We start from the raw sequence: 13,559 nt of genomic DNA, 5'->3' as shown, positions 1-13,559 counted from the left end.
CACACACACACACACACACTCTCCCTCTCTCTCTTTCTCTAATCTATATCTTTCGGTACTGATCATGCAGTACATAGGGTTAGTAATTTTAGCATTGTTGGATTGATAGAGCTGCTGTAGTTTTTGATCTGTTTGAAGTTTGTGGCACCGATAAAGGAAGAATGCTCATTTATGCTGGGCGGCTACACAATGAAAATTCTTTTAAGGATAAGTTTATGGTTAGTTTTGGTTTGATTAATCTGCATTTTTTAGGCTGATCATGGATGTCTTACTGGACTCAGCTTATGAATCTTTTGAAAGCTAGTTGGGGAGAAGTTGGAGGACTTAGAAGCATTACAATGGATCAAAAGTAGCAGAACCACTCACTGGTTTTATTTCATTACGACTGTTGGATGGTTATAATTTTTAGGATAAATAGATGTTTACCTTTGATCCATTGTAAACATCTATTTATGTAACACCTAGCCATTACTTTTTACACTTATACCAGCCAAATGTTTCATATCACATATAAAATACCACTATTTTGACTGGAATACACCTTTTCATGCATAGGTAAGGTGGCATATATGTAAAAGTAAAGTTAGATGTTAGATATGTAAATACATAGGAATTGAGTGGTATGTATGTAAAGATTCCTATATTAAAGCATCATCCATGGACAGTATGGATGAACAAGTCATCTTCAGTTTTCAACTCTATGAATGAGTTACAAATGAAATTTGCCCGGAGGGTTGTTGTTTTTCTTATTAATTATCTTCTTTAGATGGCATATCACATCAATGCGCATGAGAGTGTTAGGGTTAGTTCATATTGGAGAGTTGAAAGATATGTGTTTGTAGAAATATCTATAATTAACCTTTACCTATAGTATGCTTGAGTTTTTGGGTTAAAAAAGTGTTTGATCGGTAGTATATTGAGCCAAAGTTTTGGTCACCTTTGTTACACGCTCTCTAGGAAGTAGTATTGGAGTCGATAATTTGGCCATGATAGAGTGATTCATGTGATTTGTGGGCGATACTGTCTTGTCGCGCTTTTCACCATCTTTTAGCAAGGTTTGATAGAAGGTGACGAACTTGACAAGTCCGTATGGTTGTATTAACATTTGGAGCCTAATTAAAATGCTTTTATTTGAGGAATGATTCCCAATGCAAAAAGATCTCAGTTTAGGGAAGATTTTTTGAGAAGCATGAAACTCCAAATTTGATAATTGAAAAATATATTGGTGAAGAAATTAATTTGTTGGCTCTCACTCATAAACTTAAGCTCTTGGGTTGAAACTATGTTGGACCATAGGTATATGAGCCTAAGTTTGGCCCTTTTACATACTTCTTAACATATTGAGTATGCTATTTCAAAATGAGGCTAACATTGCTTTTTAAGATGGTTCATATAAGCTTGGCAGTAATATAAAATCCTTAGAGCAAGGCAAATGCTTTGAGCTGCATTAAAATTTTTTTTAGGGACATAAATTAATGCAAAGAAGATTAAGATATCACTCTATATATAATTGAAAAGATTTAAATCCTAAACCATTTAGGAATGTCAGTGTCAACATTTTCTTTTTAATACCCAAGCTTTTATACCTCACTGTGTTGGAGTTTAAGCCAATCATGTTATAAGTACTAGGTAAAATTTTCCTTATTGTCAGCTAAAAGCAATACCTTTCCTTTTAACTTCTATGATAATTTTATTTCGATGATTTTGTTTATTTGTTTGGCTAACTCCTCATGATGACCTGCATTATTTCGTTGATATTAATATTTTTAGGATTTCTTATGAGGCTTAGATTCTTGGCTTCTAAACAGTGGTACAAATTGTTAGTGATTATACATAGAATACAGTACTTTACATCTTTTTCATGCTCAAATCATTCTTGCTCCAATTATTTGAGTTGGCCTTTATAAATCTTCATTGTCCATAAGTTCCTATTGGGTTTTTCATGAGATGTTAATCCAAAATTGAATAAAATTTAGCTTACATTGGTTCTTTAATTTTGTTGGATATGTAATAGGAGGTGTTGCACCTTCTTTAAAACTATTTCTCATATATCCATTGCATGAACATCTAATATGCCATGATTATTGCTATCATGACATCATCTTAAATAGCTCGCTACATTTGAATCACATAAAAATATAATATTAGGCAACTTAATTGCCAACCTGAGTCCTAGTGACGTTGATAGTAGTTGCCTTGCTAATCCAATTTTGAGAAGTTTATAAAAACATTGGATTGCTTCGATTTTCCTCATCTATTATTAATAAGCATAAAATTTTAAATCATGTTTAATGAATTTTCTTTTTCAAATTTATAAATGAACTCTAAAATTAGTTCATTGGAAAAGTTCTCTCTAATTTTGAAGCTCTTTGGAAAGTTTTGTCCCTCTGCCCTGTAATATTTTTTTGTTGCTTTTTAATAACTGCCTAATGTTATTATTTATTCGTGCGTCGTAACATATCGAATATGGATGTCCTTTCTAGGTATTTTTGACATTCCGGACGAGCTGGCGTGGTCCGTTTTGCCGTCAGAAATCATTTTGACGAATTTATCGATTTGTGTGCCAATTTTCTCGTGTCGGAAATATGGCAATATGGGTGTCCTTTCATACCAAAATTGGTGTCCTGAACGCGTTGACACAGTCCTTGGTGTCTTTCATACCAAAATTGGTGTCCTGAACGCGTTGACACAGTCCATTTTGTCATCAGAGGTCGTCTGGAGAAGTTCACATTTTCACCGTCCTTTAGGCTCAATTGAAGTCCTATCTCGTGCAATTTTGTGAATTTTGTGCAATTGGTGTGTGTATGTGATGATAAAGTCGTGAGGAGGTTTTCCTAGGGCTTAAGGTCTTATTAGGAACTTCTACTTGATTAAGTCTTCACACAATTGCCCTTAACCGCTCGTACATAAGACGATGGTTTTGTGACCATAAATGCTAGACATCACCGGAAAATATGAAGTGTTTTGGAATTTCTAAAATGGTGGGTATCAATTTCTAGTTTTCTAAGATGTTTAATAGTGGCTCCTAGAGCTAGATCTTAGGCTCTATGAAGAAGAAGGAAAGACCTCAGAAAAATGTGGTCAACAGGCACCCGAGGTCATCGCCAATGCCCTTGTTTCCAGCGCCTTAGTGCTAATTTTGGGGCTTCGACTTTCCGACCGCTCGGAAAATTGATGTTTTCTAGTTTGTTCATGGCCCCCAATCCTAGCGCCTAGGCGCCAGAATTCAGTATTGCTCATTTTCGTTATGTTTTGAATCCTGATTGCTCCTTTCACCTGTCTCCTGCATTTCAACACAAAATACCTTCTAACAACATAACATAAACAAACTAAAAGGCAGGATTAAGATGATAAATAAGCACGTTATACACACATGTCATAACGCCACGTTCTAAGAACATAATCCTTCCAACACCCGCCATTTTAAGTCTCAATAATGTATCATCATTTTGTTTTTGCTGCCGTCAAAATACATTGTTTGTGACTTGTGACACTATGAATACACTATTTACAAAAAAGTGTCTGATACTTTATGACCCATTGCTGGACATGATTTATCTTATTATCTTTTGTCAAGGGAATAAGTCGACCTGAGGTACCTTGCAATGAGAAAATTCAATTCAATGGCAATCCTCACTACAGTCTTGAGAGGACGTTCATGTTATCATTTTGGAAATGTTTGTAGTTAGATACTACCCTCCCAATATTGCCAACCGCACATTAAAGAATACAAGAATGCGTACTTATCAACATCATTGTCTAGGAGTTATTGTTGGACAACTACCCTTCCATTTGGGTTGTTAAAAGCAAAGTGCTATGGCACAAGAAACAAACACTTCACATTGTTATCACATGTGATGAGTTGTCTAAGCAGCATTGTGTGCCATCGAGCAAGTGTTGCATGGTCGTGAATTTTGAACGAGTTTGGTTTTGATTTGTGTTAATTTAATCATTAACATAGAACGTGAGAAAGCTTGGAGACTTGATCTTCACCCTTAACTTTCAGTAGTGCATGAACTTGTTGACATCGACCTACCCATGATTTAACCCTCAGCCCATAACAATCAGCATGTTTCACATCCTGTAGCGAGTGCAAAATGTCTTCCTCGACCATCAACCTATTGCAACTCATGACTTCCGTCATCTCAACCTTCTTGATTTACAATAATATTGTAACCTTCCTTTTATTGTCATTTATGTAGAGTGATATCTGATGAGAGTTAATAGAGTAAACTGAGAAATTAATTAGGTAACCTGCCCAAGATATATGTTGACAAATTACATAAATTATTTTTATTTCATTTCATTCACATTTATACAAACAAATTCACTCTTTTAAGATCATTTTATAAATATTACTGTCTGTTATAATCATGTGTGGAATATATTTTTTATGATTACATAAATATCAATTACATGCAATTCAGAGTGAGTGGCACTATCCTGATTTAAATAGAGATTTTGTGAATGAAAGAGAGGAAATGACTAATGATTTCTCTTGCGCTTGTTTTATAAAACTTGAGATTTTAACTTTAACTTAAGCCATGGGTTAAATATGTTTTCATCCAACCTTAAAGTTGCAAAATTTTATAAAAAATTATTACACTAGTTTTAATCTTTTGTTAGTTTCTATGCATAATAGACTTTATCAGAAATTTTACCTTGCAGGTTCAGTTTCAAAGTTAATCTTCAAATCAGTTATTACATCACATATTTTTTTTTAATTTTATATCATGTTCTAAATCATTTATTACATTTTTCATATTTTAAAATCATGTGTGTTTTTAACAAAAGAGATGGGGAGGGAGTTATCCTTTTTGCCCTTCTCTTTAGAATAATTGGCTTGTCTTTAAGGGCTATTATAATTGTCTATTGGGGTGGGTGGCCAACTTTATCCTTGGTGTTTGCAACTTGGCCTTATGTTCGATTCCAATCAAGCAGAGCCTTGGGTCCACTTAAATCTATTTTGGGTATTTGAAGTTTTGTTTGGATTGTCGACCAATGCCGCCTAATTTAAATTCACTCTGATTTGGCTCTTTCCACATGATCATTATTTATTAAGTCCGCTTAAATCTATTTTTAAAATGTATAAGTAAATCCCAAATTCAGTTTGTTTGGTAATTCTTGATAGTTGCTAGAGCTATTGAGAAAGTTGGGGACTTTGTTTCACTTGCAAAATTGCTTGCTTTTAAGCTTTGGTGTCTCTCATTGATAACATGCTCTCTCTTGTTTGTACCTATTATTACCATTAGCTTAAAGCTGCTTTTTAATAGGGACATTTACATATATACCACCCAATTCCTATGTATCTATATATCTAGCACTTGAAACTTTGCTTTCTTACATTTATACTGCCCAAATCTTTCACATCACATCAAAAATACCATCATTTCAACTTTTAAAAAGTGAAACACACCTTTTCATGGATAGATAAGGTGATATGTATGTAAAAATTCAAGTTTAGGTGTTAGATATGTAAATACATGAAAATTGAATGGTGTATATGTAAATCTTTTTCTTTCTGCTCCTACCTCTTGAATTGCCACCTCTTATTTTACTTCAACTGCCACATCTAGGCTTGCCTTTGGGTTTTCCATAGAAAAATCTCTTGATACTTAAAACTATTATGATTGTACATTCTCTTGATACTTAGTTTCATAAAAAATCTCTACCTGCAATATTCGTGCATGGAGAAACACTTGGAAACATTTTTTTAGAACTCATGATAATAGATCTTGTTAGAAGTTTAAGAACCACGAACAACTCAATTGATGATATTTATTCTTCACACCTTTATTATTTTCTAATATCTTTTGAACCTTTTCTCCTCCAATTCTCCTCCATCGGAATTGTTGAATCTCTTCATCCATCTCCCAGAATAATGGTGAGAGGAAGAGATGCCTGTTGGGAACACTGTGTGTTGGTTGATGCTACAAGGCAGAAAGTTCGGTGTAATTATTGCCGCCGTGAGTTCAGCGGAGGTGTCTATAGAATGAAATTTCATCTTGCTCAAATCAAGAACAAAGACATCGTCCCTTGCACCGAAGTCCCAGATAACGTAAGAGATTTGATTCATAGCGTACTCACTGCTCCAAAAAAGCCGAAAATGACAAAAAAGCAGAAGATTGATCCGCCGCCAACTGGTCTGCAAAATAGTTCCTCCGCTAGCGGCGGATACCATGCTGATAATGCCGTGTCAAGTGGCCAACACGGCAGCACCTGCCCCTCCATGTTATTACCTCGTCCTTCGCCGAGCGTACAACCAATGGTTGATGATGATAAGAAGCTGAAATTCGAAGAAGCTGATAGAAGGATTGGTTTGTTCTTCATCCATAATTCAATTCCTTTCAGCGCTGCACAATCTGTTCATTATCAGTCCATGATCGATGCCATTGCAGAATGTGGGACGGGCTATAAACCTCCGAGCTACGACACATTTAGAACAACTCTTCTTGAAAAAGCTAAGACTGAAATGCTCCATAACATCGAAAAATTGAAGGAGGATTGGAAAGAAACAGGCTGCACCATTCTATGTGATAGTTGGTCAGATGGTAAATCCAAATCACTAATAGTTTTTTCAGTAGCATCAGCTAAAGGTATGATTTATCTTAAATCTGTCGATGTTTCTGCTCGCGCTGATGACACCTATTACCTTGTTGATTTGCTTGGCTCGGTTATTCGCGAGATCGGCGAGGAGAATGTCGTGCAAATCATAACAGATAATGCTACAAATTATGCTTGCGCAGCAGCCCTCCTCTTAAAGAGACATCCTTCATTATTTTGGTGTCCATGTGCCTCATACTGTATCCAGAAGATGCTCGAAGACATTAGCGAGCTAGAATGGGTGAGCGAAGTTTTGGGGGAGGCGAGATCAGTTGCACGGTTTATATACAATAATGAATGGGTGCTAAGTTTGATAAGAAAATTTACAGGTGGAAGGGAATTGATTCGTCCGAAACTTACGAGATTCATGATGAATTTTCTTTGCCTGAGATCCATTGTGATTCAAGAAGACAACCTGAAGCATATGTTCGGTCATGCAGACTGGTTATCTTCGTCCCACAACAGAAGACCCGATTCACAAGCCATTAAATCTCTGATTTATTCAGAGAGATTCTGGAAATCTGCTCATGAGGTTGTGAGTGTTTCGGAACCAATTTTGAAACTTTTGAGGATGGTGGATGGTGATATGCCTTCTATGGGTTATACGTATGAGGGAATTGAGAGGGCAAAGCAAACAATTAAGATATTTTATAAGGGTTGTGAAGAGAAATATACGCAATTTTGGGATATAATTGACAGGAGATGGAGCACACAATTTCTTTCAAATCTACCTGCGGCTGCAGCTTTCCTCAACCCATCAGTGTTTTACAATGCAAATTATAAGTTTGATAAGAATATAAGAAATGGATTCCATGCAGCAATGTGGAAGATGTTTACAGAAGAGAAAGATAGGATTGAACTTACAAAGGAGCAACCAATGTATTTAAATGCACAAGCAGCTCTAGGGAGCGATTTTGCCACCATGGGAAGAACATTGAACTCTCCCGGTATTTATTAGGAGCTGTTTAGGATCACTTTATTTTTTAATCAAGCAAGGTGACAAAATAGTCTCCTGATTATTTACACACGGCAATTTTATATCCATATTTTATAAAAGTGTCAGATTAATTCTCAGACTCTTTTAACTGGGGCTGAAATTGTCTGAAACCAGTCATTTCTTGGGATTATTTCAGCCCACATGTAAAGAGTCTGGTGATTAAACAGACACTTTTATAAACTATGAGATTAAAATAACCTTTTGGAAAGAGTTAGCTAACTATTTTGACACTTTTCTCTTTTTTAATTTATATTATATATTTTTGTTTAATTTTATTTATACTTTGATTTAAAATAAAATATATTTTTTATGTTGAAATTAAATCAACTTGTTTTTTAAAAATGCTCAAAATATTTTTTTTTAATTTTTTTGAGTGTTTTTAAAAATAGGTTGATTTATTATTAAAAATAAATTATAAAAATATGTGAAAAATACATTAAACAAACATATATTTAAAAACAAAAGCAATATAGCATTTTTTCAATTGGTCTTCGCTTATTCATTTTTTGGGAAATTTACGTACGTATTACATAATTCATATGTATTCACACATCTCACCCCTAAACTTCTTATTCACAGACATGACACTTTGATGCTTTAAACCTATGCATGAATTTCACTTGATAGTACAATATATAAAGTGGTGATAGTACAATAAAAAGAACAACAACAACAAGCCTTTATCTCACTAGGTGTGGTCGGCCACTTGAATATTTTTTCTTCATTGCATCATATTGAGTGTTATAGTTTAATTTAATTCTATTAAATTAAGATCATTTTTTATAAAACATGCGTAAGCCTTTTTAGGTCTACCTGTATCTTTCTTAACATAAGTTGAATCTAAAACTATACTTTTCTAATTTAGATCATCAGATGGTCATCTAATGTGACCAAACCATCTAAGACGACTCTCTCTAATCTTGTTTACCACTCGAGCTACACCACCCCTTTCACGGATATATTGATTTCACATTTTATCTCTAAGTGTAAAGCCACTCATCCACCTAAGCATTCTCATCATGCTTCTCTTTTATAAGCCAACATTCTGCTCTGCAAAGCATTGCATGTCTCACCACCATCTTATAAAATATGAAAGTAGCAATAGGGCTATTTTTAATTTGATACTAAAGATTTGAATGTTATTTGTGTAAATATGAAAGCTTAGGTGTGAGGTATGTAAATGCATATGAGTTGTGTGCCACATATGTAATTCCCCTAACTTTTTATTGATTTTCTTATTACAAGTCATGTTATGATTAATCCAGGTGATTGGTGGGCAGCTTATGGTTATGAGGTACCCATGTTGCAGAAGGCTGCAATGAGGATACTCAACCAGCCAAGCAGTTCATACTGGTGTAAATGGAACTGGAGCACTTTCGATAACATTTATAACAGTAAACGAAGCAAGTTCGAACTCGAGAAGCTCGGCGACTTGGTTTTCGTGCACTGTAATCTACGGTTGCAGGAAATCTGTCGAAGACGAGAAGGTATGTTCAAACCAATAAATTACGACGAAATCGATGTTAGCGGCGAGTGGCCGACAGAATCTGAATCTTCATCTCTTGTATTGGATGATTCATGGTTGCATAATCTTCCTTTTGAATGTAGAGGATACTTAGCAACATATGAATAACCTCATGTTTTCTAATGTATCATATTTAATCAATGAATATTCATTTTATGAAGGAAGATTTACATACATACCTCTGAATTTCTCTAGGTATTCACATAGCTAACACCTAAACTTAAATTTTTACTTACATGCTACCTTACCTATGCATGAGAATGTGTATTTCACTTTCTAGAAGTTAAAATGATGATTTGATAGCAATATTTGGGTGATGTAAATGTAAAAAATTAAGTTTGTGTTTGATATATATGTATATACATGGGATTTGGGTGGTATCTAACATAATTCGATTTTTTTTTTTTTGGAGATTGAGTGAATCAAATAGTAGTGACCAGGATCCATTCGGCTCGCCCAACAATGATTCTCCTGCTTGTAAAAGACCGATCTGGTTGTGGCCGAGGAGGAATTTAAACCGTCTACACCATTGTTATAACTTATTAATTTAAATTTGCAGTTTTAGGTTAGATATTAAAGGGTTTTGGGTTATAAATAGGCCCCTGAGGTTGGTATTTTTTGACAAATGATTTATAAGCTTAGACAACTTATGAGGGATCCATCTCCTTATGTTGTAGTGATGTTTGTATTTTCAACTTGGAGATTTCTTAACTAAACTCATCAAATTTGTTACATATTGATTTTCATTTTTGTGGTTCTTCATCATTTTTGTAATTTTATATTTCATTTTGAAATTTAGATTTTAACTACTTTTATATTATCTTTTTTGTTGTTTGCATTAGTGAATCATTGGCCATATGAGTGCTATATCATCAAGGGCTATTAAGAGGATATAATAACAATTTGTCAAGTCTCTCATGATACAAAGATGGATTATAACTTGTAACTACTTGATTACTTTTCATGATACAAATACTTAATTGTTTGATAATGACCAATTTTGATGCTTGTTTTACGATGCCTTTTCATTTCTGGTTTCTGACCTCCCCTCTCATGAGGATAAATAACGAGCAAATTATCGATCGTCGCTCAACATTAGATATTTCCAATCATCAGTCATGAAATATCTGCTAATGTTTGATGTATGTCAACCACCGACATTCGATACATGTATTCTCAATCGCCTGATCTCTTATCCCGTAAGGAAAGGGATCAATCTGGCCGAAAATGTTACGTTTATCGTTCGGATGTGCGAATAATGATATGGATCTCAATATGCTCTACGTGATGCATTTAAGCAGCGTGGTGTTATCCACGTCATCGACCGCACGTCTCATGTGCTGGAGGTGATAGTTTCTCATTATTAAAGCCTCATATCATTTTTTTTTTTTGAATATTTTGCATAAAAATATCATATTCCTAGTGAGCTCTCTTTAAATTTTCTATATGGAGGAGATTTTCTTTAAATGTTAAGATGGTAAATTCTCTATTTATTATAGATATATAGATATAATTCATATTTGTATATTTATATGAAGCGACATATATATTATATGATTTATAGAATATTTAAAAATATATTTATTTTTCATGAAAAACTAGTGTTTGACATTATCATTAAATAAACCAAACAAAAATAAATCCGGCCATATAATTTCTAGGAAACTTTAGATGTAATTGTTAATATTGCATATAAATAAGGGGTTATTTATATTGTTTATTTTATCCTAATTTATTTAAAAACAAATATTTCACAGAATAAAGCTTTTCCACACGGACAAAATAATCAAGAATTTACAAATTTTGTCACCATATTGCATCATCATGGAGTTTGGTGAGTCTGACGTGGTATTTTTGTAAACTTTAATTAATAAGCGATTTAGAACCCATAATTTTATATTTTTCATCTTTTGCAACAATTGGGTATAAAGTAAAATGTCCAAATTGTTTGGTAGCGTAGAGAATTATTCAGAGTCCAATGAAATCGCGCCACACGGCGGTGACAGAAAAAAAAAAAAATTGGTCCGGTAACACAAGAGAATATTCCTCCCGTGTTATTCAGGTGTTATTGTGTGTTATTTAAGTGTTATTGTGTTATTATAACATCGGGAATATTCCCAAAACACAATAACACCTAAATAAAATACAATAACTCCTGAATACCACAAAATAACATAGGAGGATTATTCCCCTGAGTTACCAGACCGATTTTTATTTTTTTTTCTGTCACCGCCACATGACGTGATTTCATTGGACTCCGAATGATTCTCTACTTTAGGACTCCTGACAGAATAATTTTCCCACTATTAGAAATTTAAATTATAATTATAGCAATGTTTAAAAATATGGATAAATCTTGAAAGGGGGGTTGTTACGTAAGTAAATGCCCCTAAAAAAAATCTTTATATAAATATGTGAACAATAATATTACAATTTACTTTTTATTTTTATATCACCCAAAGCTTTCTTATCATATAAAAATAATTATTATTTTAACTTTTAAGAAGTGAAATACATATTTTTATGCATAAATAAAGCGTCATATATGTAATAATAAAAAGTTTACGTGTTGAATAAGGAAATACACATTTTCTGTTATTTCTCCCGACAATTTCTCAAATATAGTATTTTCTTTTAACAGCTAAATTAAGTGTAAGTATAATATTTATTCTCACTAAGGCCCTGTTAGGAGCAGCTTAGGATAAAGCGTCATATATGTAAAAATAAAAAGTTTACGTGTTAAATAAGGAAATACACATTTTCTGTTATTTCTCTCGACAGTTTCTCAAATATAATATTTTCTTTTAACAGCTAAATTAAGTGTAAATATAATATTTATTCTCACTAAGGCCCTGTTAGGAGCAGCTTATTGGGTGCGGTGCGTTTTGAAAACACACCCAACTCATTTGGGTAAACTGCATTTTGACAGTTTTTTCAAAATGCTGTGTTTTTACAACATTCCTGACTAGATGTGATAACAGCTTTCTAGCCGTGGTCTGACTTTTCAAAAAAATATATATTATAATAGTATATGCAGTGTTTTTTAACAATAAATTATTTTTCAACCGCTGTCCTAAACAGTCCTTTAAAATTACATGCAAACCATACTGCCATTATACAATAAGATAAACAACTTATTCTAATTCATCTCAAAAGATAGACATTAACACCTTCATTGTAACAGTATCTGCAGTGTTTTTTAACAATAAATTATTTTTCAACAGCTGTCCTAAACAGTCCTTTAAAATTACATGCAAATCATACTGCCATTATACAATAAGATAAGCAACTTATTCTAATTCATCTCAAAAGATAGACATTAACACCTTCATTTATGCAAATATTCGTTTTCTATAAGATGAATACAAATAAATCAAATGATGGGTTATAAAATAATAAGAATAATATTGTTATTGTTGATTGATTAATTTGTTTCTATCTCAAAACAAATCAAATTATTTAAAAACTTATCATGATTATATAAATTTGATTCTTCTGTTAGTTTTTGGCTCTTTATTGTCCACTTAATTTGTGATTAGCTCTCTAATTGCTTATTAAGGTGAATTTAAAGCTTAAACTCATTTAACAACACAACTAAATTTATACTCAATAGAATGCAAAGTTTTGCTCGTGTTTGGCTCATTAACGAAATTTTGTTCAAAATCAACGAAATTTTGTTTAAAGTTAATTCATAATGATTAATTAGCGAATGAGTCCAACACGAGCTAATTTGATGAATAGAATTAACAACACAACTAAATTTATACTCAATAGAATGGAAAGTTTTGCTCGTGTTTGGCTCATTAACAAAATTTTGTTCAAAATCAACGAAATTTTGTTTAAAGTTAATTCATAATGATTAATTAGCGAATGAGTCCAACACGAGCTAATTTGATGAATAGAAGATGCTAACGAACATTGAGCCAATTTGTTACCTCTATCCTTCAATAATTCTTGCATTCCATCACTCCATTCCTACTCTTATTAATTGTCTTCTTGCTAATATCACTTTCTAATTTATTATTATTAAATTAATGAGCATCATTAGTTGATGAAGTAATGTGGATTATTAAATTAATACCTCCATAGTTCTCACGTCATCTCTTCATAAAATATATTTAAGAAAAAAAGGTTTATGGAAAATGACAAGAAAGTTGAGGGTAACAAGTGAAACAATTTTAGGGTCTTGAAAGAGATGGGAAGGAAATGTGTGGCATATGATTGAAGTATTATAGTGTGATTGCTTGATATATCCATGTTGGATGCTTGTGGTTAGTTCAATATTGGAATCATATCATCCATGCTTAGGTGATGATACAAGTAGATAATTTATATATATATATATATATATAATAAAGAAATCATTGGTTTGCAATTGCTTAAACTATATACTGCAACAGTGAGGCTAGTGTTGGACTGAAATGATTTGGGTAT

At 33.0% G+C, this 13,559-nt stretch overlaps 1 protein-coding gene across 2 annotated transcripts; it reads left to right on the top strand.

Moving 5' to 3' along the window:
- Positions 1 to 316: 316 nt before the first annotated feature.
- On the top strand, positions 317 to 9,280 carry LOC110023830. 2 transcript variants are annotated; one of them, XM_020723440.1, is made up of 3 exons: positions 317 to 349; positions 5,878 to 7,550; positions 8,866 to 9,280. In XM_020723440.1, exons 1-3 carry the CDS (start codon positions 339 to 341, stop codon positions 9,231 to 9,233), a joined length of 2,052 nt encoding a protein of 683 aa, XP_020579099.1. In that variant the 5' UTR covers positions 317 to 338; the 3' UTR covers positions 9,234 to 9,280. The 2 variants fall into 2 exon arrangements, with proteins under 2 accessions (XP_020579099.1, XP_020579098.1); XM_020723439.1 differs by lacking the exon at positions 317 to 349 and having other exon boundaries at positions 5,462 to 7,550.
- The last annotated feature ends 4,279 nt before the right edge of the window (positions 9,281 to 13,559 follow it).

The sequence above is a fragment of the Phalaenopsis equestris genome, unplaced genomic scaffold (assembly GCF_001263595.1).
Source record: "Phalaenopsis equestris unplaced genomic scaffold, ASM126359v1 Scaffold000232, whole genome shotgun sequence".
In the NCBI taxonomy this organism is placed as follows: Eukaryota; Viridiplantae; Streptophyta; class Magnoliopsida; order Asparagales; family Orchidaceae; genus Phalaenopsis; species Phalaenopsis equestris.
This window is presented reverse-complemented; position numbering and strand designations above follow the sequence as displayed.

Excerpts from the sequence above, each read along its gene's own strand:
- LOC110023830 (XM_020723439.1), top strand. The coding sequence starts at position 5,723 with ATGATAATAGATCTTGTTAGAAGTTTAAGAACCACGAACAACTCAATT. Across the intron at positions 7,551-8,865 it reads AAGAACATTGAACTCTCCCG|GTGATTGGTGGGCAGCTTAT; the intron begins GTATTTATTAGG and ends TGATTAATCCAG.